The sequence below is a fragment of the Mauremys mutica genome, chromosome 16, assembly GCF_020497125.1.
Source record: "Mauremys mutica isolate MM-2020 ecotype Southern chromosome 16, ASM2049712v1, whole genome shotgun sequence".
In the NCBI taxonomy this organism is placed as follows: Eukaryota; Metazoa; Chordata; order Testudines; family Geoemydidae; genus Mauremys; species Mauremys mutica.
This window is the reverse complement of record NC_059087.1, coordinates 8,473,914-8,500,498: the sequence shown is the minus strand read 5'-3', so window position 1 is coordinate 8,500,498 and position 26,585 is coordinate 8,473,914. Positions and strand designations below refer to the sequence as shown.

The 26,585-nt window shown below is 43.9% G+C and overlaps 1 protein-coding gene across 4 annotated transcripts in view; it reads left to right on the top strand.

Annotated features, from left to right (window-relative positions):
• The first annotated feature begins 504 nt into the window (after nt 1-504).
• The window catches only part of RILPL1 (Rab interacting lysosomal protein like 1), a 33,674-nt gene continuing 7,593 nt past the window's right edge, over nt 505-26,585 (top strand). The window contains exons 1-6 of one of the 4 annotated variants that reach the window (XM_044989577.1): nt 505-1,527; nt 5,487-5,637; nt 13,224-13,342; nt 14,789-15,007; nt 24,044-24,216; nt 26,011-26,103. In XM_044989577.1, coding sequence (XP_044845512.1) covers nt 1,228-1,527; nt 5,487-5,637; nt 13,224-13,342; nt 14,789-15,007; nt 24,044-24,216; nt 26,011-26,103 — 1,055 coding nt within the window. In that variant the 5' untranslated portion in view covers nt 505-1,227. Of the gene's footprint in view, nt 1,528-5,486; nt 5,638-11,360; nt 11,721-13,223; nt 13,343-14,788; nt 15,008-24,043; nt 24,217-26,010; nt 26,104-26,585 lie in introns of those variants that run through there. The other 3 variants (XM_044989576.1, XM_044989578.1, XM_044989579.1) reach the window with 3 other exon arrangements.

Sequence of the window (26,585 nt, the reverse complement as noted above, 5' to 3'; positions counted from 1 at the left end):
TGCCAGTGGACCCTGTACACCTGAGCAGACACACTGGCTTCCATGTTTACAGCATGGGGCTCAAATGTTTTCTCTCCTAGGTAATGCCACTAACTACAAAGTGACTTCTAATGATGGTAGTAACTAGTTTGTAGGATCAGGTCCTCTGTTCCCACTGCAAAACACTTTTAAAGTTCATGTTTAAAAATTTTCTCTTCACTTCAGAAAGAATTCTCAAGACTTTTGCTGCTCCTTTTTAAGGTGTTTTGAGATCCACTTGTGAGAAAATGTCGGCGCTAGATATGATTAATAAAATAGTTAAATCTTTTTAATTCAACGCAGATTTAAAAATCTCTTTGTTGTTTTTGTATCCTAAGTAACATGCGATCACAATGTAACTGAATACTAAATAATTATTTGTTACATCAGCATAATAAACCTGTATTACGTACTGTATCTTGATGTAGCTATTTTATTTGTTCGCTGTCCAGCGAACAATTGAGGCAACAGACAAACCTTGTCATTCAGATGAAATCAGACCTGCTGAGGTTGTACAACTGTTGAGGCGAGGGGATCATTAAAGAAAGAATATGTACATACACACAATATTTATCCAGGAGAAATAATAGCGGAGAGATATCAAGCTAGCAGTTTTAGTGAACTTTTACTGTTGACATCACATTTCTCCAGCTTCTCCCCCCCGCGGATCCAGACTTACACGTTACCCAGCCATGCTGTTCGATGCGCCACACTGATTTCCAGCGAGGCTGCGGTCTTTTGAGAGGCTTGATGTGGAGAGGTGTAAACACGAGATCGACGAGCAGAAAGACACAGGCGCGCCTCAGACACGCAGGAAGTATTTCCTAGTGGGGGGGGGGAAGGCATCCTGGTGCATCACGTGCTCCCCAAATCTCGCTTCCCATCCCCAGCTCCTGCTATCCCAACTCGGAAGGCAGCAGGCATGCGTGGTGTCCTCCTCCGCCTCGCCTGGTGACAGGCTCGTGTTACTGGCACGGAGCAGAGCAGGCAGCAGGGAGGTGGGACTGGCGGGGGAGCTCCCTCGCTGGCTCTCAGCTGTTCCGATGCAAACGCCAGGCCGGCGCGCAGCCTGCGGCAGCCCCCTGTAGCGGCGCAGCACCGAGCAGAAGTTGGCAAGTTGCTGCCTGGGAAGGGCCGGCGGCTCCGGCGCGGGAGGGGGGCGGCCGCGGTCTATGAGGGACTCGCGGGCGCCGCAGGAACCGGCGAGCCATGGACGGGGGTGGGGGTGTCTCCTCCTCGGCCCTGGAGAAGAACGTGGCGGAGCTGACGGTCATGGACGTGTACGACATCGCCTCGCTGGTGGGGCAGGAGTTCGAGCGGCTCATTGACCAGCACGGCTGCGAGGCCATCGCCCGCCTCATGCCCAAGGTGGTGCGGGTGCTGGAGATCCTGGAGGTGCTGGTGAGCCGCAATCACATCAACCCCGAAATGGAGGAGCTGCGGCTGGAGCTGGATCGGCTCCGCCTGGAGAGGATGGACCGGATCGAGAAGGAGAAGAAGCACCAGAAGGTGGGGGACTTGGGGGGGGGGAGAAAGGAGACGGTAGGGGGGGCTCTTGTGCATTCACAAGGGGAAAGGGGGGGCTCTTGTGCATTCACAAGGGGAAAGGGGGGCGCAAGGCTAAACTTGTCCCGCCCGCTTTGCCGTGGGAAGCGCTAGGACTCCTCCGCAAACTCCTGGAGGGACCCACCGCCCGGCTCGGGGGAGGGGCGGGGCTGCCGCCCCCTAAATCCTGCCCCTTCCCGCCGCTGTCCCCCCGGCTCCGGCCCCGGCCCCGCCAGACTTTCTCCGCTCGGCAGGTTTGAACACAAAGAGCGAGAGGAGCCGCCGGGCCGGGGGATGGGGATGGGGCCGAGGCGCTGCAGGCCCCCGCCCGGGGAGCCAGAGGGATGGAGGGGGAAGGGGCCCGGCTCTGAGTGCCAGGGAGCTGGGCGCGGGGGGTGCCAGATACAAACCGCTTCACGTAGGGACTTTTCTCCGGGGAGATTCCGCCCCCGCCCGCCCATGTCCCCTTTCCTCCTGCTGGGCCGGCCGGGAGCAGGGCGCTGTAGGAACACAGGACCGTGCCCTGGCGGGAGGGGGAAATAGCCTCCTGCTTTGCCGGACAGGGAAAGACCCGGAACTGAGCGGAACTTCCCCGGGTCTGGCTCCTAGACTCCTGCTCAGCCCTCTGGGGCTGCTCTGGGGCTGGCCACCTGTCAGTGCTGGAGGAGGAAGCTGGACACGGGGTGACTATGGGGCCTATTTCGGTTCCCTCTGCGGTGTCCAGTGACTCCTCAGGGTATGGCTGCACTGCAGATAGACCCTGCAGCTGGCCTGTGCCAGCTCCTGGGGCTTGGGCTTAAGGGCTGTTTAGTTGCAGTGTAGAAAGTCCAGCACCAGCTTGGATCCTCCTACCTTGAAGGGTTCTAGAGCCCGGGGTCCAGCCCGAGCCTGAACCTCGACTCTGCAATTAAACAGCCCCTGAGACTGAGGAGCCTTGCAAGCCAGAGGCAGCTGGCAGGGGCCAGCCACAGGTTTTTAATTGCAGAGTAGACAGACCCGTAGGTACCTGTGAGAAGCGGTGGGCGCTGCCTGGGGTCCTCTGTTCCGTTCCTCTTCTGGTTCCCTGATTTTCAACCTTTCACCTCACTTCCATCCCTGTTTTTCCTTCATTGTCCCACACACTCACTTGTAGCCTGCGCTTAGTGGTTCCTCGGGCTTAGCTGAGGGCACGGGCCTTTAATATTGGGTGGGCCTAGACCCACCTCTCCCAGACCTGAAACTGATATGGCCTCTCTGAGGAGCAATGCAATATTTGGACTAAGCTGCTACCAACATAGTGCTCTACTCCTGCTCACCTGGAAGCCAGAGACAGACATCCTTTCTCAAACCCTGTTACCCTAATGTGGCAGCAGGACAGCATGAGCGGCTGTGATTATTGTATTAGAAGTGATCGGGTTTATTTAGAAAACTATCCAAATAACTGTGATTTGGATAAAAATTGCTTCCAGCCCTCTTCAATCCTTGGTCCCTCTGCTAGAATGGAGCTGTATCCCTTGACACCTAACTCTCATGGCATTTTTATAAACTGAGCACCTGTCTGGTAAAAACTACTATGAGACCCACTGACTTATTTTATAGGGGCCATCAAACAGTGAGTAGGTGAAAATCATTTTTTCACTATTAAAAGAGAATGCTATAGTGGGTAGCAGAACCAGAAACTTTAATATTAGTTGATATTCAGTGTGGACACTCCCAAAAGTCAGTGCATGTTTTTAAAGTTTCCCTATACATGTGATCATCACATGTCATTCTAGGGGCTACAATATGTGGGATCTCTGCAGACTTTGTGTCTGGCAAAAAGTTTAAGCACAGATGTAAGTTTTTCCCATATATATAAATATTTCAGGGTAGAGAGAATGGTAATACACATTAATATCCATAACATGGGGATCAGTTTGTCATTCCCCTGTGTTTCTCCAGTACTTCAGCCCCCCAACAGTGATCTTGGTCTAGTCTATGAAGCACCAAGCATGCACTTGGAAACTATAAGTAACAACTACATGAGGCTGAATTTTGAACTAAAATGACTGTGTAATTGGGCCTGAAAAATAGATGGCAGTGTGGTTTCATAGGACTAGGAGGGACCTTCTGGGTCATCAGATCCAATCCCCTGCTGGCTCCGGCATCCCCCTCATAAAATCCCATCAGAAGTTTATCAAGTTTCTCCTTAAAATGATTTAGATTGTTTGTCCCCAGAACTTCCAGGGGAAGGCTCTTTTAGAACCTCCTTCTTCTTATGCTTAGAAACCTTCTAATTTCCAGCCTAAATGTATTCATGGCCAGTTTATACCCAGGTGTTCCTATGCTGAAATAGTCTTCTAATTTTGTAAGAAAGAGTTTTTATTTAGATCTAGCATTAGGGGTGGAAGGATTTGATTGTTATTGATAAACATTGATTTCACTACATACACAAACTGACAAAAAATATTTCCATCAATAATAATCAAAACTTATAGATAAGCAAAGTAAGGAAAATGCTTGTTGAGAACTTCTTAGAGTTTGATTTAAGGATATTTACTTTGCATATTTTGACATGTGCTCTTGACAATTTGTATTTTAACAGTTATAAAACTAACTTTTTGAATCTCAGAGTCTACTGTTATTAAATAATTATTGTCTGAACTCTCCCTTATCTGAGCCACCCCATAATTTCCCACAATTTAAAACTTAATCAGGAAAAATGCTTAAAACCCATAGTTTTGCACAACTGCAAACAATTTATAAACATTTAGAATAATTGCTTAAAAATTATCCATCAAAATTATTTAAAATAAAATTAATTCTGCCAAGCCTATCATGTATTATTTTCAGCAAAGTTAACTCTAGCCCAGTGTTAGAGCTGTGCTTTGATTTTGAAGTTTCATATAGTTACAACACACTCCTGTAGAGGGGAGGGATAGCTCAGTGATTTGAGCATTGGCCTGCTAAACCCAGGGTTGTGAGTTCAATCCTTGAGGGGGCCACTTAGGGATCTGGGGCAAAAATTGGTCCTGCTAGTGAAGGCAGGGGGCTGGACTCGATGACCTTTCAAGGTCCCTTCCAGTTCTAGGAGATTGGTGTATCTCCTATTATTAAAAATTAAATTACATGTGGAAAAAATCAGCAAGTAGCTCAGCCTAGGATTCCACGTTCTGAGCATGGCTTTCTTGTTAATCACAGCACATTCATTAAAATGGAGCATAGATGCCCACAATGAGAATTACTGATATTTGTGATGAAGCTTTCAAAATATAGATATAAATATGATCTCCACTATTCCAGGAGGTCTTTATACTTAGTATCCTAATTTGACCTTTCCTGGAATTGGTAACAGCTGCTCTTGACACAAAGTGGCCTGAATAAAGGTAGTTGCTATTTTGAATAGTTTTGCTGTTCTCTGTATAGTTAACACTGCAAAATGTGATTACAGTATATTAGAATAAGAAAAAGGAAGCATAAGCTAATGGTTAAAACAGAAGCCGGTCTGAGTTCCAACATGAAAAAAACCCTCTAAGTTCTACAGTATCATACATGGCACCATCACTAATCTGAACTGTACTGTTATGGAACATTGTGATCTTTAAAAAAAAAAATAGCATGTCCAACTCTGCCACTGACTGATCTCACAAGTGTTGTGAACAGTGTCTTTATACTACACTTTGAGTCTGCTGCCTAGAACTCAGGGGATCTGGCCTCAATTCGTGCCTCTTATATGGACTTCTGTTGTGACCTTGAGAAAGGCAACTGAGGCATACAGAGATTATATGGCTGTCTGGGAAAGGGGAGTAATCATTGAGGTCCTCGACTAGAAGTTCAGAATATTATTATAAAAGGGTAGCTTTAGAGGAGAATTGCTAGTGTATTCTGCAAATAGTTTTGGTCAAAGGCTATTGATTGTATATTTTACAGCATTAATGTTATGTCATGATCCGGCTTTACTTTAGGAACTAGAACTGGTGGAGGATGTATGGAGAGGGGAAGCACAGGATCTTCTTACCCAAATTGCTCAGCTTCAGGAAGAGAACAAACAGCTGATGACAAACCTGTCGCACAAAGACATCAATTTCACAGAAGAGGAATTTCAGAAACACGAAGGCAAGTTTAACATTTGGAATTCAGCGATGGTATTTTGTTTTTAAAGTCATCCCTGATCAAAGTGTCTTGATTGTACATTTCAGCTTGTTCCTGTAGATTGTTGCAGGTCTGTTTTATCAGGCTACAAAAGCTGTGAATAAATTCTGGAAACAAAAAGATTGGAACAGAGTTAGTCACTTGTTTGGATGAGAAACAATTTAAAAAAGCAAAACCTAGTTTTCTTTTCGTTTAACTTAACATTTTTTGAGGAAAGCAACTTGTTAATGTCCTTTAATGCAGTTTTTTTTAATATAGATAGATCTAACCACTTAATAATTGTATGCGTAGGATAGTGTGGAAATATACAAATCAACATTCACACTTGGGCATTTAGTTCAGCATAATTGATTGTAAAGCAATTATTCAGGCTACCTTCTGCTGAATTGTCTATACCAATTAATCCACAACATGCAGCATTCAGGGGTGGGGGAATTCATATTTTGAAAAATCACCGTGTGGTCTCAGATGTCTTGCCAGAACTTCAGAAACCATCTCAATAAATTGCACAAAGAGGGGGAAGTGGTTACAGGAAGGAATTAAACACTGATTCAGGCCTCATAATGAGTTTTATTTTGGGAGAGAGGCTAAATTTATAATCAGGACAGTGCGTAAGCACCAAGGAGAGAGAGCCAGTAACTTTAAGCACTTGCTTCATCTCAGTTCTCAAGTTCTATGGCTAGTTGGGAGGTTGTCTCTCTCTCAGTATCAAATGGGCAGAAATCTGATTAGATGATCACTGTCCTGATCCACAATCCAATACTACAATTGGTTCTGTGTGGACAGATGCTGGTGCCCATCTGGAGCCATGCTGACTTCACTGGGTCTCTGCACAGGCACAGACATCAACCTGCAGGATCACAGCCTGTTAGTACAACTGCTCGGATCAAAGATCAGAGTAAACATTCTGCTCATTTAAAAATATTTGTTACAAGTAACAGTACTTCATCTTGAGACCTTGTAAAGGCCGGGCACTTACTAGTGGCTAATGGCACTTAGCCCTTTGCCTCCCCAATGCACCTGCTCTACCAGCATTGAATTCAGCCCTTAGACTGGAGTACCACTGTACTTCAGCTGCAAAAGAGTGTTAATGGCACATTACAGAGAAGAATATATCTTACCCTCTCAAGATCAGTGTTTCTTTAAAATAAATGCAGCTCTTCCAATTTAACAGGCTGTATTTGAGCTAGTTTTCACAATGTCCTTAGAATTTAAAGGACTATTGATTCCATGAAGTGTCAGAATATGAAATAAATAAAGATGAGTCATAGACTATTAAAAAATTGAAAAAAACAACATGTCAATGGGTGACCCAGCTCAGTGCAGTCTATATGCTTGTATTTAAATACAGTAATTACTCTTGAATTTAGATAGCCAAGCAGGTGCCAGACATGCTTTTCAAGGTTATTTTTACTTTGTGTGGTAGAGAGAAAGAACTGTATGAGAACACAAATACTCTAAGGGCCAACATCTCATTTATTTCAATGAGAGCAGAATTTGACTCAAACTGATATAGATTAACAATGTCTGATCCTAACTGGGAATCCCTTATGTCTGACATCGGGAGTCACTGATGCCTATTCTCACTGGAGAATTTTGCTTGTTAACAAATGGGACCAGGATTGGACTGTACATCACGTTAAAGTTTTAATTTGTTCTGGTAGGAAACACTGAAACAGATGCTTGATTTTAAGGGCAACTGATTGACAGAGTAGAAAAAAAAATAACCAGACACACAGTGAGTTGCTGGATGCAGCTTTGCAAGTCCCAAAGCTCAGTTAATGTAGCTGTAATCAGGTTCTAATCTTTACACCCTAGCATGATTTAGTAGGCGTGATCATGTCTCCTAGTGGCTGGCCTCAGGGACTAACAATCTGCTGCTTAATCAGCTGATAACTACAGAAGTCCCCCTTAGCTCAAGTGGCAGAGGCCTGTGGCTTTGGTGTTAAGAGCTCAGGTTCAATCCCTGGCAATGACTGTGGTATCTGATTGTATGTAGCCTCAGTTTACTACACTTGGAACTCCTGCACCTTACTGCATTCATATCCCTCCTGAAAACATAAATTTTCTGTGAGGTCTTTCAGCGATAATGAAGGCTTGTGGTTGGTCATGTTGAGACCACTACCCAGTACCGTGTCACTGTTTCCTTTCACTCTTCTGGTTGCATCTGTCTTCTCTTGTCCTATAGTTGGATGGTAAGCAGTTTTGTGGCAGGAACTGACGCTTTGCTTGGTTATGCATAACCTGTAGCACATGGGTGTCCTGGCCCATGAGTGGATCTCCTAGGTACCACATGAATGTCAATAATGGTTATTTGAAGTCACAGTCACTCATGGAAGGAGAGACTAAAAGGGTTAAAATCACATATTTATAATAAACAAAATTGGCAAGAGTGACAGCTCCCAGGACTGTCATCAAAATCTGCATTTCCTTTGCAATAACAATGGCTTAAAGCCACTTTATAGTAGTCCTGAACCCCTCTTCTGACAAGCAGGGTTCATCTCTGCAGCAGCCGTGCAGGGTGACAGGCAGGAGAGAGAGGCTGCCATCCCTTCTCCAATGCTGCTTTCCTATTTCTGAGCCTGATTCTGCACCATGGAAGTCAATGGGATTTTTGCCAGGGACTTCAATGTGAAGAGGATCAAACCCCCTCTCTCAGCAAAGGCAGCAGGAACTGCAGTGGGTCTCAACCCAGCTGTCTGAGCTCAGCTACCCTCCAAACTCAAAGAAATCACAGAATTTGATTCCCCACCCCTGGGACCACATGAGAAACCACGAGCCCTAATTCTGAGCATTCCTGGTGCATCTCAGTCTCCCACACAGCTCAGGTTTTATACAGGCAGCTTTCAAGTTTTTCAAGGAAATTGGTTCAAGTTGTTGTCAACTGTCACAGCACCTGCAGAACTCCCATTGTCTCAGCATCATGGATATTATAGAAAAAAAATCACAGAATCTATGACAAATGCAGTATTAATAATAATCCACCCCCATGTACTGAGTGTATTTAAAGGAAATATTCAGCAGCAACAGAAAGGTAGACATGTGAACCTATGTATCATATATGTATAATAATGTTTAGCCAGTACTCTGCATCTATATAGACTGGGGTCCTTTGGAGCAAGGACGTCTGTACTTTGAATAAACACACTGTGAGAGCTCAAACAACTAAAGGGAACCGTAGTGAAATACTTCTAGTGGCCTTGTTCCATAAGGCAGCTCTTTTAGCTTGAAGAATGGCCTGTAGCAACTCATCCTTAAGGTATGCAGGACTGAACAGCAGTAAGAGTGAGCCCCTGGTCTTTGTGAGTTTGAGCAGAGGCCTTCAAGAAGCAGAGCAAGGTTAATATGAAAATTGTGTGGCAGAAAAAAGAATTCTAAGTAAATACAGCAGGATCTTGGGCTGCAGCTGCAATGTTAAAAATGTGACTCCTACTCATGAGACCAAATTAATACCTGGTATAATGCCAGTGACTGAACAGAATATATCCCTGGTGTAACCCCCACTGATCTAAGGTCGGACCTTGGAGCTGGCCCAAGGCATGTCAGAGGGGGCATGCAGATATACTGCTCAGCTTACAGAGCAGCACAGATGCCATGACAAGAGGTCACACATCCTGCCATCTCAGGTAGGATCAGCGTTGTGATGGGTACAATAAGCAGGAGATCCCAACCAACAAGAATCACAAAAACCTCTCAAGTATGTGTTCTAAAGACACTCAATTACTCTCCACTTCTCATCAGATCCTGAATCAGACTTGGGTTAGGATTTGGTTTGGTTCCCAGTTACTGAGGCCAGTTTCAGGTAAGAGACAATCTACAGTCTTAAAGAAAGCGTTACTGTGTCAAGTTAATTCTTCTGCCTAGAGATATGGCCTACGGGCCAAATCCTGGAATGTGCAGAGCAACCTCAGCTCAGTCTAGTAAGGCAATGGGAGTTGAGGGCTGCCCCGCAGCTCACAGGATCAGAAGCCACACTCGCCAGGGAGGAGATGAGATTTTGCATTTGCTTATCCTGGAACCTGTCCTACCCCATATTTGGATCTTTAATCTGACTTCAAGCGTCGTATTGTAACATCAGACAACTCCTTGGAGACTGTAGCCTGCACTTGCATGGAGACATCCTCAATGATCTCATAAGCCTTGTCCCACATCTTTCATTTCCATGATCCTTAATCCCTTTGATGAAAACTCAGACAGGGCCTGACCCTGCTCCCAAGGAAGTCAGTAGAATCAAGCCCTTATTCATCATTTTCCTGGCAGGAGATAAATCAAGAACCCTTAACCATGGTCTAGACAGTTCCTGTTAAAATCCTCTTGCAAATGTTGGGGTGAGCAGTATATTTAAATTAAGTATTTCTATTGTGGACCCTGTGCCCTGCTCTACAAATGCATCAGTAGACAGAGTCCCTGACCATAAACAGTCAAGATTATTTTTAAACTGCTGCTTTCTTACCATCCCATGGAATAATGCATCAACCACACCGATGCAAAGGAAATTGCTGATGGGATGTGCTTAGGGAATCCAGCTGGGTGGGCCATTTTAACATCTTGCAGATACACGATTTTGAATCATTCAGGGTTAATTATTTCACACTTAGTGCACTTGTTGCATGTTTAAGAAAATGTAGAGGAGTAAAATGATTGTGGAACAAAAACATCCCCACCCACCCTTGTCCTGGAAAAAAGCCCAGTGATCTGTGTATACATCTGAAATCTTCTGTATTCACCAAGAGTTAGAGGAAGACAAGAGAGGAGGGGAAAAGGAGTTAACTGAACATTAGAATGAGACTTTGCTCCTGAAATAGCACCTGCTAGCCATGAATCTCAAACACTTTCCTCATGAATCAGGTATGGGAGAAACTTGCTTTTTAGAAAAGCTAGTTCCTCTGTACTGTGAAGGAAAGTTTTTAAGGGCAGGTGTTTTAGGCCCTGATCTTGCAACTGGCTCCGCATGCGTGGGTCCCAGTGCCCTACTGATATTTGCTAGCAGGCTATGAAGCATTATCCATAAAATGGAACTACTGTTGACAAGATACCTGTGTAAAGGCACACAGTGCTAAGCTATGCTGGCTTGTTCGCGTACTCGTTTCTAATGGGGCTCTTGCTCCTTTGTAGAAGTTAGCAGGGGTGCATTGTATTACTATTCCTGTTTTACAAATCGGGAAACAGAAACACCGAGGTGTAGTGACCTGCCCAAGATCATACAGAGAGTCAGTAGCAGCACTAGGAATAGGATCACAGCGTCCTAGCTCCCCAGGTGTGTGCTTCAACACGAGAGTGCAAAGGAAACCAGTTTGTAGTCCAGGAGCCCATTTCTCTTCCCCACAGGATACCAGTAACACCCACTGAAGTGAATGAGAATCACTGGTCTCCTACAAAGCAGTAGAGACTGGAGAGAGAGAGAGAGAGAAAATCAGGCCCCAGAAGTAGGGCTGGCAGGTTTAACCAGTTTACTGAGAAATAAAAGAAAATAAATATAAGACAAATAGGCTCACTATGAACATCTGAGTCACTCCAGAGGCTTTATAGATTTTGACAGTAACACACCCTCTAAAACAATTTACTAGCTTATTTTATATACCACTCCTCCCTCCAGTGCTCTGGTAGAGATTACCTTTCTTCTGCCTTTGCATAGCACAGGTAGCTTCCTGACTTCCTTTGGAGTGGCAGAGGGAAATTGCTACTCTCCCCCCTCTGCAGTCATGTGCTTTTGCACCTCATTAGGAACCTGCACCTGCTCCAAATTGCAAGCTGTAGAAAAACTGGCCGTCAAAGGCAGGCTCCCTGCAGTGGAGTGGAATTATTCACTCTCATCCACCCACTTGTCTCTTTCAGGTTTGTCTTGCTCTTGCCTGCTCTCAGTGCACTGTTAACATCAGTGCTCTTCAGGGCAGGGCTCTTAAAAGGGTTCTACTCTGACTTGGGGTGAGGGAGTTTGTGTCACCTGGGATTGGGGTCTACCCACACCCCAAGTGGTAAAAGGAAAAACCAGTAAGGAATGAGTCAGCTCATGATACAGAGCAAAGAACAGACCCTGCGAACCCAAGGTGGGTAACACTGCTTACACAGCACATTTCAGCTGAGAATTGCCATAGTGTGTTAAAAAGGGCTTTGAATTTGGCCTCACAATTACCCCATTGGGGTAAGTAAATTATTTATAATCTGTAGTTAATAGAGGGGAAGGCAAAGGAACAGAGGTTAAGTGCCTTACTTAAGGTCACACAGCCAGTCAGTAGCAAGACTAGGCAAAGAACCCTGGATTCTGAGTCCCATTCCTGCTTTAACCACTAAATTGCATGTTGACCAGGGCATCTCTAGTGTCTCTGTTGATAGCTCATTAGCCCCAAGCCATCCATTCACTGGCACAGAATTATGTATCTATATTAGATACAATTAAAATTATTTTACTTGATCTGTTAAGAATATCAAACTGCAGGTCTCTGTAGAATGATGATTAGCTGTGAAGCAATTGTAATGAATTTATCACCTCACCATCTTAAACACTTGGCTACATTAGCAGGACAATATACTATTGTTCTCTTTGTTGCTATACTGCCCACAACTGAAGTCCTTAGGTGCTGTATCGTCTCTCCATACTGGTGGTTAATGGGGGAGAGTTTCCAGTTTTGTGATTCTGATATTATCCTAATGAATTGTTGGTCAAACTGCAAGTTAATTTAATCCCTTCTTAATCTTTAAACGGTATTGGTGGAGAGATTTTTGACAACACTTTGAACAGGCTTTACAAGGGAATTCTATCTTTTTTTTCCCCCTTGTAAAGTGTAATTATTTCAAATCTGAATCACTACAATGGAATGAGAGAGGAAGTTAGAATGGAAAAAACATCTATGGCACAATCCTAACTCAGGTTAAACTCCTGTTAAATTTGCTCTGACTTTAGACTGCAGGATCTAGGAAACTAGAAATGGAGATGCAGAATGTTAGTTCAGGCCCCAGTATAGTGGCATGTGTATAAAATCGGAATAGATCTTGCCAATGCAAAATGCCATCTCCCACTCCAGAGAGAGAACTTTTTTCTTCATTAAATAGAAAACCTTTTAGGGAGTGCTAACGAGATTACAGGCCATTCATCCATGGGATCAGTACATAAATATCACCACTGGATATATCATATAGAAGCACAGTAATGGTATTACATACATTTGCTTATAAATATATCAGAAGCATATTCATCACTTTCAGTGTTGTGGTACACCCTGTGAACTGTATAGCCTGTTTTCCCATCATCCATGAATCCAGTATATTGGCTAAATAACCTTTCTTCCTTTATCCAAGGTATTTACCCAACAACGTCTCCCTGGAATCTGTCTAAATGTGACTGACCGTACACATGTATTTTAATACAAAGCTGTAGAATAAATGGTGTTGCTGTGAGGGGGAAAAAGAAAAAAAAAAAAAACCCAAAACAAAAAAGTCTCCCCGAACAACTCCCATGAATCAGACTATGTCTAGTGCCTTTCCCAAATGTTTCTCTCCATTGTCATGATCATTCTCAGTTTATTTTCTTTGTTTTGTTTTCTTTAAACCAGGAATGTCGGAGAGGGAGAGGCAAGTGATGAAGAAGCTGAAGGAAGTGGTAGATAAACAAAGGGATGAGATCAGAGCCAAGGACCGGGAACTGGGACTTAAAAATGAGGATGTGGAGGCAGTAAGTGTTTCTTGCTCTTTTCCCCTCCTTGAAGGAACCACACAGATGTTTATGACAAGTTTTAAATGAATTTAGTGCTTGTGAAGGATGCCAGATTATTATCCCTGAAGAGTCAAGTCCTCTGTGTATCTATAGAAGAGGTAAAAAGACTGTGAGCTCTTCAGGGCAGGCACCAAACCCTCTTCTGTGTCTGGAAAGAACCTAGCCCGTTGTGGGCATGACTGGGAACCAGGAATGACAGGGGAGCAGATTTTTCATAGGCTCAAAGGGGAGCTGGGTGCCCAACTCCTATTGACTTTCAGTGTGAACTGGGCACCTAACTCCTCTAAAGCCTTTAGAAAATCTCCACTTGGGCAATGCAAACTTTTCCACGCAGCTCACATAGACTTCGCCCTTGGAGGCATCAGCTCTGGACAGGAGAGGGCTGCATGGCCCATTAAGCTTTGCTTTTCTCTGCTGAGCCTGCCAACAAGAAAGCCCTATTGGGTGCTATTTGTGATGCAGACAGGGAGTGAAACCACTACGTCATTTCACATACACTACCAGAAAGTCATGAAGGAGAGGATGGACGGGCTTGTGCTCAGGCTCTGGACTGGACTCGGGAGACCTGTGTTCAGTTCCTGACTCTGCCACAAACTGTGACCTTGAGTAAGTCACAGAATGTCTCTTTGCCGCAGTTCCCCATCCCATCCTATGGCTGTCCTGTCTATTGAGATGGTAAGCGCTGCAGGGCAGGGACTGTCTCGAACTACGTGTACGTACAGCACCTGGCACAGTGTGGCTCTGATGTTGGTTGGGGTCCTCTAAGCACTACCACCGTACAAGTAATTAGGTGAAAGCTTGTGCTGTCATACAGGTGTAATTCATAAAGTGTAAAAAAGCCAAAAATGGCTCAGAACTTAAAAGCTGGACAGTGAGAGACTGTGAAACCCAGTAATGACTGAAACTGGTGATATTCTAAACAAAACAAGCTCTCATGCTAACACCATGCTTGTAGCTATTTCCATCACGTCACACTGACCCAACAGGCTTCAGAGTGACAATCCTGGCATCTTTGGACATAGATTGATGATAATCAGACTGTAATAACCTTGACGGCTTCCAACCTAGGTCAAAGCTTGATCCAATATCCCATGAGACATCCAGTCCCTGAACCTTGCTACATTTTTCTTTAGAATCTATTTCAGCAAAGCATTTGAAAAGCTGGATATGACTGGAGGATAATGTTCTGTGCTGCAGGGAAAAAAATCTCCGTTTACTCTGAAAGCCAATTGTGGAGTCTGCAACTGTAGCAGATTAATTAAATGGTTAAAAATGAACATGAAATAGAGGAGATGTTTCAAGATAAATACAACAGGAACATATTGCTAGTTCTTTAATGTAATACTTGTGATTTAATTTACCCTGGTTTAATGGAGGCATACTTACTGTGTCACTTTATGGCAGCTGCAACAACAACAGAACAGGCTAATGAAAATTAATCATGACCTTCGGCACAGAATCACAGTAGTTGAGGCTCAAGGGAAAGCGCTGATTGAGCAGAAGGTGGAATTGGAAGCATATCTGCAAACCAAGGAACAGGAGATGGGCACTTTGAGGGCAGAGCTTGGGAAGCTGAGAGAGAAGCTACAAGGGGAGCACAGCGAAAATGGAGAAGAAATAAAGGTAAGAGGCACTTGATTCTCCCTGGGCAAGTGACTCCCCTCGTCCTATGGGACAACTGCACATCATGGGTATATTGTGCCATCGGCTTTGAAGTGTAGATCCCCTCTGATTTCAGTGGGAATTCTGATCAGATGGCCTGATACAGCTGTGAGACTGGACCCTGGGATAAGTAGCAATTTGTACTTGGTGACCAAAACGTTCTCCAGAACTTACAGGCGTCAGTTTGAACAGCAGTGCAGAATCTCTCAAAATTAGTACTGCCTTCCAAATGTGATGAACCTCCAACTGCTCATGTCCCTCCCAAAACACCCAGCCCACTGGCAATAATCACTGCATGTTTCAGCAGAGTTACATTAATAAAGGTGGACGTTCAGCTAGAAAGAACCAAAGGTCCACCCATCCATTCCCATAGATAATTATAAAGTCGTGATGTAATGCTGTTGTAAGCTATAGTATCTTTGGACTGTTATGGTAGTGAGAAGCAGTGTGGTCTAGTGGCTGTACCATGGGATGGCAGCCAGGAATTCCTCAAGTCTCATCAATGGTCTGGCTGCATAGTTTTGATCAAGTCACTTTTGCTACGTCTACACTGCAGGTGAAGGTGTGACTGTAGCAGGGGTAGGCATACCTGAGCTAGCTTTAATCTAGTTGGCACAGGTAATAGTAGTGAAGATGGGTGGCATGGGCTGGCAACCTGACCGTGTCTAAATTCCGTGGTGGGCTTGTACTCAGGTGGCTAGCCCATGCTGCCACATCTCTCTTACTATTATCTGTGCTAGCTGGATCAAAGCTAGCACCCTTAACTCTTGGCCTCTGTCTTGCTATATATAAAGTGGGGAGGGGGTGATAATACTTACCCAGCTTTAGTAAGGCACTTGAAGAACCGGGGAGGCCCTATAAAGTTTTATTATTCATTCTTTGCAGTGTAAACGCTTGATATGCATTTGAGGCATCCAGGCCATGGCAGGGCCTGTGTTAGGATGTCTTATTTCCAGTTAACACAACAAGTAGTAATACCATGTGTTTGTAACTTCATAGGGTAGCCAGCTGGGGAATACTGCAGCCCACAGGTAGCCAGTCCTATCTTTCTATAGCTGGTCATTCAAATACACTGTGTTGATGGCACTCTTCAGTGATGGAATAGTTCTATATTGAATAAGAAAATCTCATCTATGCATTTAGCAACCTGTCGTGCTGCTGTCATATGCATCACAGGAAGTGTGACTTTCTGATTGCATGACAGATCACAGAATCCTCCAGATACAGTGACAAATAGTTGATTTGTGAGAGCAGTATTAAATACGCCTCGGGCAAACCAAAATATCTCTAGTGTCAGCTGTTGGTTTAGATTCAAGGCAGCCAGTATTTTGGTTGTGCTGTTTTTAGTCTGTGGTGATGTGGTGGTGTTTTTTTTTCCTCATCCTAAAATATTTAGTGTTCCAAAATGCAATGGCTGATGAGAGGTTTTAATCTTCACCCCCACCTGTACATCTGTAAATTCTAATGGGTCCCACAGGCGATACTGTTGGTCGGTGAAATGTTTATGGCATTGGAGCAGTAGCAGTCCTCATGTTCTGCAGTAGATACACTGCTGTTCAGTGGAATTCAGACTGCTAGAACATTACATCTCATTTCTCCCCCACTTGCAGGACAGGTGGAAATTTTAGTGCTGCAGGACTTGTACGTGTCCCTGAAAGTATCAGTGGAGGAGAAGCTGGCTACTGACATTGAGGCTTGAAATCTATGCTTAGTCTCACTGAAGTGAAATGGGAATTTCTATTGGCCTCATTAGGAACAGGACATCTAAGACCAGGTCCGGCTCTAACTTTTTTGCCGCCCCAAGCAAAATAAAAAGAGCGCCGCACTGCAGTAACACCCCCCTCCTCCCCGAGTGCCGCGCCGCCTGAAGCGCCCGCCCCCAAGCGCCCCGTGGCCGAAACACGCCCCCCCCTCCGAGCGCCACCCAGTGGAAACAAAAACAAACAAACAAAAACCCTCCAGCGCTGCCTGCTGAACCAAAAAAAACAAAAAACCCCGAAACCCGAGCGCCGCCCCGCCCCAAGGTGCTGCCCCAAGAACATGTTTGGTCGGCTGATGCCTGGAGCCGGCCCTGTGTAAGACATAGGGTTTATACTGGTGTCCTTGGCTTAAAATTTCTTTTCCTCATCCACTTGCCTTCTGACACACTGTACAAAAGTGATCTTCCCTCCACCCCACGTCAGAGGTACTGTCACGCACATCGGAGGGAAAGGTGCTATGGGGATGTAAATGATGGTCTGACTCTTTTCTGGTCCCCGGCTTTTGCTTTGTTTTATTGAGGGTTAGAGACTTCAGTTTCTTTGTGGCTTAGGCTTTTCTCTAATAGTTTTGTGTCTCTGAATCCTCCCAAATTTTGTGGGAGGTGTTGTTATGATCTGGGGTTTTGGGTTTGCCCCATATCTAGTTCGTACAGATGACAGCTCTGTATAAAGCAGCATCAATTATCGCTGCCCAGGCTTCCCCAATCCACTTTCATAGGCCTGCAAGTTACTGTACTAAAAATCTGCAGTAAAATCTATGCGAGTTTAAAAATCTCCTGTATGTTACAGCGTTTGTGGCAAGTAAGCAGAAGTGTTTATATATAGTTATGGTTGAGTTCCAGTTTCCATTCTAAAGCTTCCCCCCCCCCACCTCCTATGTTTTTAAAACAATTCCTCTTTTTTGGGAAGAAACTTTCCATTGCTTTGGCTTTTTCTGAGTATGTGTATGGGGGAGGGTGGAAGGAATATACTGTACTTTGAGCCTAACTTTCCTTTTACTTCTTATACTGGTATAAACCATGACTTCAGTGGAGTTACCAGTCTTTCTCACAGTAAATTTTAACAATTTGTAAGCGGTTTGGACTGTCTCTATACAGCATCTAGCAGAGTAGGGTTCCAATCTCAGTTGTGGGCTCTGTGCTACCGTAACTTAACTAGCACAGCACTTTCCAGTAAGCCAGGTAAATTACTGGCATAGAGATCTCTCCAAACTGAAAAGTACTACCTGCCTGCATTTTATATACCTGATACCTTAACGCTTCTGTTCGGGTCTGTTGTTGTTCCCTGGGTCACTTCCAGCTTACACTACTGTGTAGTGTTTGGCAACATCTCAGCAGATAACTGGCACATGCCCTCTGAAATGGAATAGCACACAGCTTTCCAGGTACTAAGCTGGAGAAATAGGCTGCCCTGCAGCAAAATGTGTATAAACATATCGGAGCACTTGATGTACTTGACCCTTTGCACTCTTGGAGAGGTTACAGACCTTGTGGAAACTCACCTGCAACTTGTGTTTACATCTGTGACTGAAAGTTAGGGGCTGAACCATGTGTCTCGAACCCACAAATAGAAATGGTCACTTCTGACAGACACACAGATTAACCCCTGGGAGACCACAAATATAGAATAAAGGGGTGGGGGTGTGTGTGTGTGTGTTGTGCACATGACACACTATATGGAGAGGATCTCTGTGGGATAAATATATCATGCATCTTTGACTGCCTCATCTGCACTCTGTCCACTAATCCAGCCCTCCTGGGACTATTGACTATGAGGGCAGGATAGCTTAGTGGTTAAACCCAGGGTTGTGAGTTCAATCCTTGAGGGGGCCATTTAGGGATCTGGGGCAAAAATCTGTCTGGGGATTGGTCCTGCTTTGATTTGAGCAGGGGGTTGGACTAGATGACCTCCTGAGGACCCTTCCAACCCTGATATTCTATGATTTCCTACACTCTAAACCTCTAAGCAGCTTGCATCAGCTGCCATTGACAAATAACAGCTTGTCAAGACAATAATTTCCACCTTCGTTTTACTGCACCAAATTGGACTCTTTAAATGTTCCCTCATCAGAGACTCAGGCCAGTCCTGTCCTGAGCATAATACCAATGGCAAGGGAGATGCCCCTATTTACAATGCTGCTAGCCCTGGCAGGACCTGAGATACTGACTTGAAATTGTCACATTATTCTGCACAGAATTGTTTTTGAGGGTCACTCGTAAGAGTTGTTAGTGTAATCTGAGCCCTCATGGTCACAAAGCACCTGGATTTACAGGCAGAGGAATACAAAATACAGTCCCAATATAAAAAAAAAATTGTGACGCTCACTATCACATTCCTAAAAGCAGTATTTTTGTAACATACGTGGCATATAGAAAATAAAGAGAGGGATGGAGTGGGGAGGTATAAATTTTAGCAGTACTCATTTGGGATGACCTGAATAACAACCTAGTGATTTTTGCCACTGGTTAATGGTGTCCTCATCCATTCATGCTGTTAAAATCTTTGTACCAGACACGCATGCACAAGATAGTAAATTGCTAATTGAACAGCACTATCTCAGGCAAAATCTTCTTCCTGACACCCATTGGGTGACTATCTTATACCATGAAGCATAATGATCATAACTTATATTAAAAATCCAGATTGACCATGACATAACTGAGACACTCACTGTGACTTTTAAAAATTACCCATATCTGATGATCATTTTATTCCAGTGAATATCCCATTAATTTCACTGACCATTTGGAAGATGCCAGCATTCTAGGGATTAACGAGATTTTTCTGTCCCTTTTGTTGGCACATCATTGCTCTAACAACTGACTATCTTCCCATTCACTAAACTAATTGTGAATGTTCAGAATTAAAGCATGAATGAACAATGCTCAGGGCTGGTTACAAACCCACAAAGTGAGGGGAGGCTGTGAACCTGCACCACTGATGCTAACTGGAGCAAGACTGAGTCCGTCAAGAGGCTGTGGTATTGTTCAGCTGACCTGTCAGGAACAGACCTGGGATAATGCTACCAAACAAGTCTGCAAATATTTGTAGGCATGTTTTAAATGAACTTACACTGGCCCTATTCATGCATTAGCTTCCTATTAACGTTTGTGCAGTGGAGTGTTACTAGCACAGATGCTCATGGAAAGTAAATTTGAGTTTGTGATCAAATATTTGCAGAAATATGCAAAGCACCAAACTACAAAGTAACCTGGTGAGATTGTCTGTGTCCCCCATTGCTCTAGTGAGAAGAGAGTAATTCTGAATCAAGGTGCACTGATGTGCACAGAGGAAATAAGCAACAAGGACGTGGAACTTTGCCATATAGTGAAGTTCTCTATTTGCTGTAGGGTAGAGATGGGCCCGGGCGGGGAGGTGTGCACATGACCACTTTTGTTTGAAGTAGTCCATGGTCTGAAGCAATTTGAGGACCAATGTTCTAAAGAATTTTCCTATTGAGTGTTTAACGCCAGCTAAAATATTGGCTTCTCCTCTAAGGTGGTAAAGACATGTCCTGTCACAAGCATGGTATAAATGCCTTAGCAGACGATTGCAGCCAGAGAGTGGGAAAATGAAAGCAGCAGAGAAGTAGGTAGGAAAATAAGTGAGAAAACAGAGGTGAACAGGGGCATGTGAGGATGCTTGGGTTCCCCCCGCCCGAAAAGCGACAGTGACTGTCAGTGTTTTACTAATGAATTGAATGAGCTTGGTACTAATAGTTTAAGGGATGATTTCATTGTTGTTAATTCAGCTAGGAGACCCAGCTTTGTAAACAGGCCTAGGCCGTGAGCCAGCAAGCATGAAAGTGTCTTCAGTCTCTGGAGAGAGAGGATGCTTTCTTCTCGTTGCTGTAACTCATCAGTTTCATGGCAGTGGCATCTCTTCTAATTACAGCCGTTCCCATTCTTTCTGCCAGGGCGAAGGTTAGGCAGTAATTGCAGTGGCAAGCAGAAAGCTGGAATAACTACCTTCTCTGGAACTAGCACCGGTTGTTGGCTTGGGCTGAGTAAACTTAGCTGCATTGGCTACATGTGTGTCAGTCTCCGCTGACTTAGATGAGACCTGGACAAGATGGCTTATCTGGGGAAGGGGATGGGAAGTAAACAGAACTGAAATGGGCTTTGAAATGATGCATGTGACCAAGATGGGAGTAATTGTATGGAAAAGCATTTACGTTATGATTTCCTCTGAACATTTTGTGTTCCATAATATCCATCTTATGACATTAGGTTGTGATAAGAAAAAAACCTAATTGAATAGTAAGGATCTGACAAACAGAGACCAGCTGTCATTCAAGCTGCTATTCCATCCTTGCAGGACATTGGATAGAATATTCTGCAGCAACAGTTTGAACTTCTACAAACGTCCATTAACTAACCCTCCCCACAGCCCTGGGAGGAGGGTCAAGGTTATTTTGCTGATGGGTGAGTGGAGGCCCATATTTTCAAAAGTGGCTTGTGTTTGGATGCCCCAGTACTTGGGTCCCCAAATTTAGCTGCTTAGAGCCTTTTCCTGTGAAGTGCTGAGCACCCACCATTCCCAAGTGAAGCTTGAGACCTCGAGACTGGTAAAGAATCAGGCCCTTGGTGCCTAAGATCAGGTACCCCAAACTAGAGGCCACTATTGGAAAAGTCACCTTGTGCATCTTACACAGCCACACAGTGAGTTAGAGGAAGAGGTGGGAATGAAATCCAGGAGTCCTGACTTCCTGTTCCCTGCTCCAACCACTAGACCCCATTCCCGCCCAATGGAGAGAATGTTCTTTCAATCAATATAACAATGACAGTGCGGAGACTTTAACCCTGATTCTGCAAACAGGTACACACATGCTGAACTTTAAATACGTGAGAAATCCCGTTGAACTCTCTAGTACTACTCAGATGCATAAAGTTAAGTATTTACAGGAATGGTGTGTAGGGGGTGTCCCTAGGTTGCATATTCCCTGGAGTGCTAGAAAATGGCATTCTCAATAATAGGAGCATGTAGATCATGCTCTTAACGTGTAGAATATCTGCTTTCAGCGGTATATACCTGCTGTTGACGTCTCCCTCACTCTAATCAATCTCACTCTGTAATGCTTTACAGAGGAAAAATTGCTACCACCTTGTTTTAAATGTGGTATAAATAGCTAGGTTTCATAACTAGAGGGTGGGCTCTAGAAGCCAGTAGTTTTCCTGAATTGTTATAAAAATGGCCTTTTCCCTTTTTAATCAAATGAGTTTAATACCAATTAAACCCACGGGTAGTTTCCTGGGAACTAGAGCTGGTTGGAAAATTTTAATATATAAAACTTTCTGCAAAAAAAGTTAGAGAAGCTTTCCCTGGGAAATGAGACCTTGATCGGCCTTTTTTCCATTCGGAGTGTTGAAAGGAACATATCTATTTAGGTGGCTATACGTTGAATATAAAATACCTAGTTAGGAGCCACCATGCCACTGGAATACCAACAGACTCCTGACTCCAGTGACATAGCCAGGAAACTCTTGGAACCTCTTTAAAATCCAGTTTGGGAGGTGAGCAGCTTACTTTCTTCCCTGCTTATCTTCATCAGGTCCAAATATGTAAATCATCTGTCTCTCTCAGCCCATTCAGTGACACTGCTTCTATGTGCTGGCACCCCATCAGCTCTTGCAACAAGTATTGAGTTTCAAATGTACTTTGCTGCACGCACCGTTCCAACATTTATTTACAGCCGGAAGTTTCCCAGACCTCGTAGTGTTCTCAGTTGTGTTGCAGAAAATCCTGATTCCAAGCACACACTTCCAACACGCTTGTATTTTCTCTGTATTGCTTACTCTGCTTTATATGGCCACCTGATGTCACTGACTACAGCAGCAGTATAGTGTATGGCGGTGTTTCTCAAACTGGGGTCACCGCTCGTGTAGGGAAAGCCCCTGGCGGGCCGGGCCGGTTTGTTTACCTGCCCCGTCCACAGGTCCGGCCGATCATGGCTCCCACTGGCTACGGTTCGCTGCTCCAGGATTGGCCGGACCTGCGGATGGGGCAGGTAAACAAACCGGCCCGGCCTGCCAGGGGCTTTCCCTACACAAGCGGCGACCCCAGTTTGAGAAACACTGATGTATGGTGACTTTCTTCTCCTTCTCTGTGCTGCAGTCCCTTGGGCCATATTCCTGCAAACAGAGCCACGCAGGATCTCATTGACTTTGGTAGGACTCCACACAGGTGTGAGAAACCATCTGCGTAAATCAGGGTCCAAGTTCTGCAGAAATTAGGATGCAAGAGACCGAACATCTACAGGCTCCAGGACCAAAACTGGAGAAATCTCCTAACTTTGAGTGAATCTTACATAGAACTATTATATAGAAGAAGGATGGGAGTAACTGGTCTATTTAAAAAATAAAAAAGCCAACCCTACCATTACCCACAGGGAATATGGAGTGCTCTGCACACATCTGTATATCTCCTCTTTGCAGCTGTTCAGGTTCACTGGTGTTGACATCAAAGAGATGTCAATTGAGCAAGGGCATTAATGTAATAGGTTATTATATATTCAGGGAAACTTGCAACCTCTTCTAAAGAAGCGTCTTTTTATGATTGGAAAATACACTAAACAAGCCACACAGCAAGGGTCATTTATTTTAAAATATTTGATTAACTATCTTTAAGAAACTGTGGAAAGCAGGCCCTTGTCAAAACACAGGCCCTACATTTTGAAAAATGACTAGTGTTTGGGGTTTTTTTTGTGGGGGGGGTTGATTCTCTGAACACCTAGACCCTCAAAATCAGGCCCCTTTAAGGTGTCTCAGGTTGAATACCCAAAAACATTGTTACCCCAAATCACTAGTCACTTCTGAAAATACAGGCCTCTGGCTAGATAAAATAGAAAACAAACTTCCCCTGGGCTGGATTTACGGCCTCCTTGCTGTTGGCACCCACTCATGACTCCTCCCATCTGAGGAGGTGAGATAAAGAGGGCTCACCCCCATCTTTGAGGCCTAAAAACCCAAAGCTACCCCTGCGTTGTTAGCCTCCAGCTGCTTCCAGCACAGTAAGGAATGCTGCGATCCCCTACCATTGAATTATTCTTGCTGGGGATCTTATTAAACCCGAGCAATGAAGCAAAAGTAGTTGGCTTTCCGTAGCACTCCTCTAACATTGTTGATGGCTCTTATAATATTAAGAATAGTGATGGATGATTCAATTGCATCTCTAAGGAAAAGTTAAGCCTTTATTGAGTGCACAATGAATTAATTAAAGCTTGTATTTCATCCTCCAGACAGAACCTAACAATGATGACTATCTCTCTGAATCGGAGAAGATGGCTCTGGATTTAAAAGATCCAAACCGTCCAAGATTTACTCTACAAGAGCTACGGGATGTCTTACATGAGCGGAATGAATTGAAGTCTCGAGTGTTTTTGTTGCAGGAGGAGCTTTTATATTATAAGAGGTGTGTTGGCTCCCACTGTTGGTATTGCTACCTCTGCCTTCTCCATTGTGGTACTCTTGGAGAGGCACAGAATAGAGAGAAACCAGAGGCTGGATCTAAAAACTGTGAGTGTCCGCTTAAGTAGTCTCTAAGAAACGGCAGCGGATTCTTGGCTTCCCTAAAACAAAGTAAAGATGGCTCCAAAATCTGGTTCATATTTGAATTTTCACCAAGTTTTGGGAGGAGTTTGGTTTAATTTTAAATGTTCCCCAAAACCTGTGACCTCTCAATAGCGGACATTTCAAACAAATGAATACTTTTAAAAGGGAGAGAAATTGTTAGTGCCTGTTTTAATTTTTTTTTAAATCAGAAAATGGCCTTTCACAAAGATGGAAATGTTTGCACTTTTTTTTTCCATTTTCTTTCCCCCTTTCCTCCCTTTCTTTTTTAGTGGCAAAATAGAGGGAGAGAATCTGGGGAAGGGAATTGAAAACTGCAACAACCAAAAATCTTAGTTTAATTTTTTTTCAAATGAGTGACAAATCATTCCTTTCCATACCTGTGGAACAAAATCTGACTTGAAATTACAACAAAAAACAACCACCCACCCTGCACACCCTAACTCTTTCAATCAGCTTTAAAAAAAAAAAAAAATTGCAAATTTAATGTAGGGACAGATTATTTACTATTTACCCATTTAACATTCTCAGCAAAGCTATATAGGGTCTATATGTCCCTGGGACAGGATGCACCTCTAGGTCACTGGCAAAAATCTATTCCTCAGCACGTGGCTGGTGCCAAAAACGTATTGCCATCTGATACCTGTTCTGTGGCCCAAGGCCAGCAAGGTCGTGGTCACAGTTCAGTACCCAGTGGAGAAGTGCCAAAATCCTAAAACTATCATGACCATTGCCTTTAGCATGCCAGTGATTTCCAGTCTCCTCACAGAGGCCAAGGATTGAATGGGCCTGAACACAGGAGAGCTTAGCCTCCTCTACAGGAGCTCTGTTCAGACCGTCATTTGAGGGGTATCAGTAGGGGGAAGACGGTCTTGCTGCTCCCCATGCTGCACCTGTTCTTGGACTAAACCGGGGACTCCTGAGCTGTCAATCCAACACTTGCACAACAACTTTATTTTTTTCATATGGTCAGTTTTTCTCTCCTAAACAGTGGGATCCATTAAACTCAGCCTGTCACTCTCCCAAGGATTGCTGTACGCTGCACAGCAGTATTCTGTCCTCTTCTGAGTTTAAGAAACTATTGCAGGTATTTGGGTTACCTGAATGTTGATTTTTTTTTAACATACGCAGTGTTGTAGCCATGTCAGATCCCAGGATAGTAGAGAGACAAGGTGGGTGAGCTAATATCTTTTACTGTTCCAGTTTCTGTTGATGAGCGAGAGAAGCTTTCATGCTTACACAGAAGTCTGACATTTTTAATGGCACTCACTGCGTATGATAAATCCTCCTTATGTGACAGTGATAGAACTCCTCTTCTAACACTGGTGACTTGAATTTGAAAAAGTATTGTAAATTAAAAGAAACTAAGGGCCTTATCCACTGCTGACGAAAAGATTGCCACTGACTTTAATGGGTTTGAATCAGCCCCTCAGTTCCTTTTAGTTTACAAAGCTTGTTCAGATTCATGAAACTCAGGGTGTGATTCAAATCCACCAAAGTCAGAGGGAATCTTTTCATCTGTTGTGGATCAGGCTCTTAGTTTTTTAATTTACAAAACTCCTTCAAATTTTATTTTAAATTTCTCCAGAATAATGAAAGAACTAGAATTTAACTATATTTTCCCCTCTTCTTAAAGTGAGGAAACAGAAGAAGAAACTAGATCCCCTCAACCTACACCCATAATTAATTCAAAAACCTCAACTCAGCCAGAATCTGGAATCAAACGACTGTAAGTAGCATTCTCTTCCAAAAATCTTGAACTGGGCATGTTTCTTTGGGGGGGGGGGGTAATTGGGTTGGTTTTAGTTCTGGTTGTCATCCCCCACCCCAACCCCATTAATCTTCATTTAGTGCTATCACATGCACATGTTTTGGAAATAATCCTATAATAAACAGTATTATAAAAACACAATTTATAGGTTTTATGAAACAAAACAGAACATAGTGTTGATTTAATTCTCAGTGACTTCCTATCTCTGACAGGCTCCCTTGACACACACAATAAGGAGAAGAATAAGTGTTCTGTGCACTTGCATTTATGGTTACAGATAAACTGAGCCCCTATGGTGTGTTAAATTCTAATATTCCCTTCTTGAGTACTGCTCATAATACTCTGAGTAGAGTAGCATATGTTGCTATGAATTGTAACAGCATATGAGCTAACAAGCTGTTAGTCACAAACTCCGGCTCTTATTTGGAACCATCTTGTCA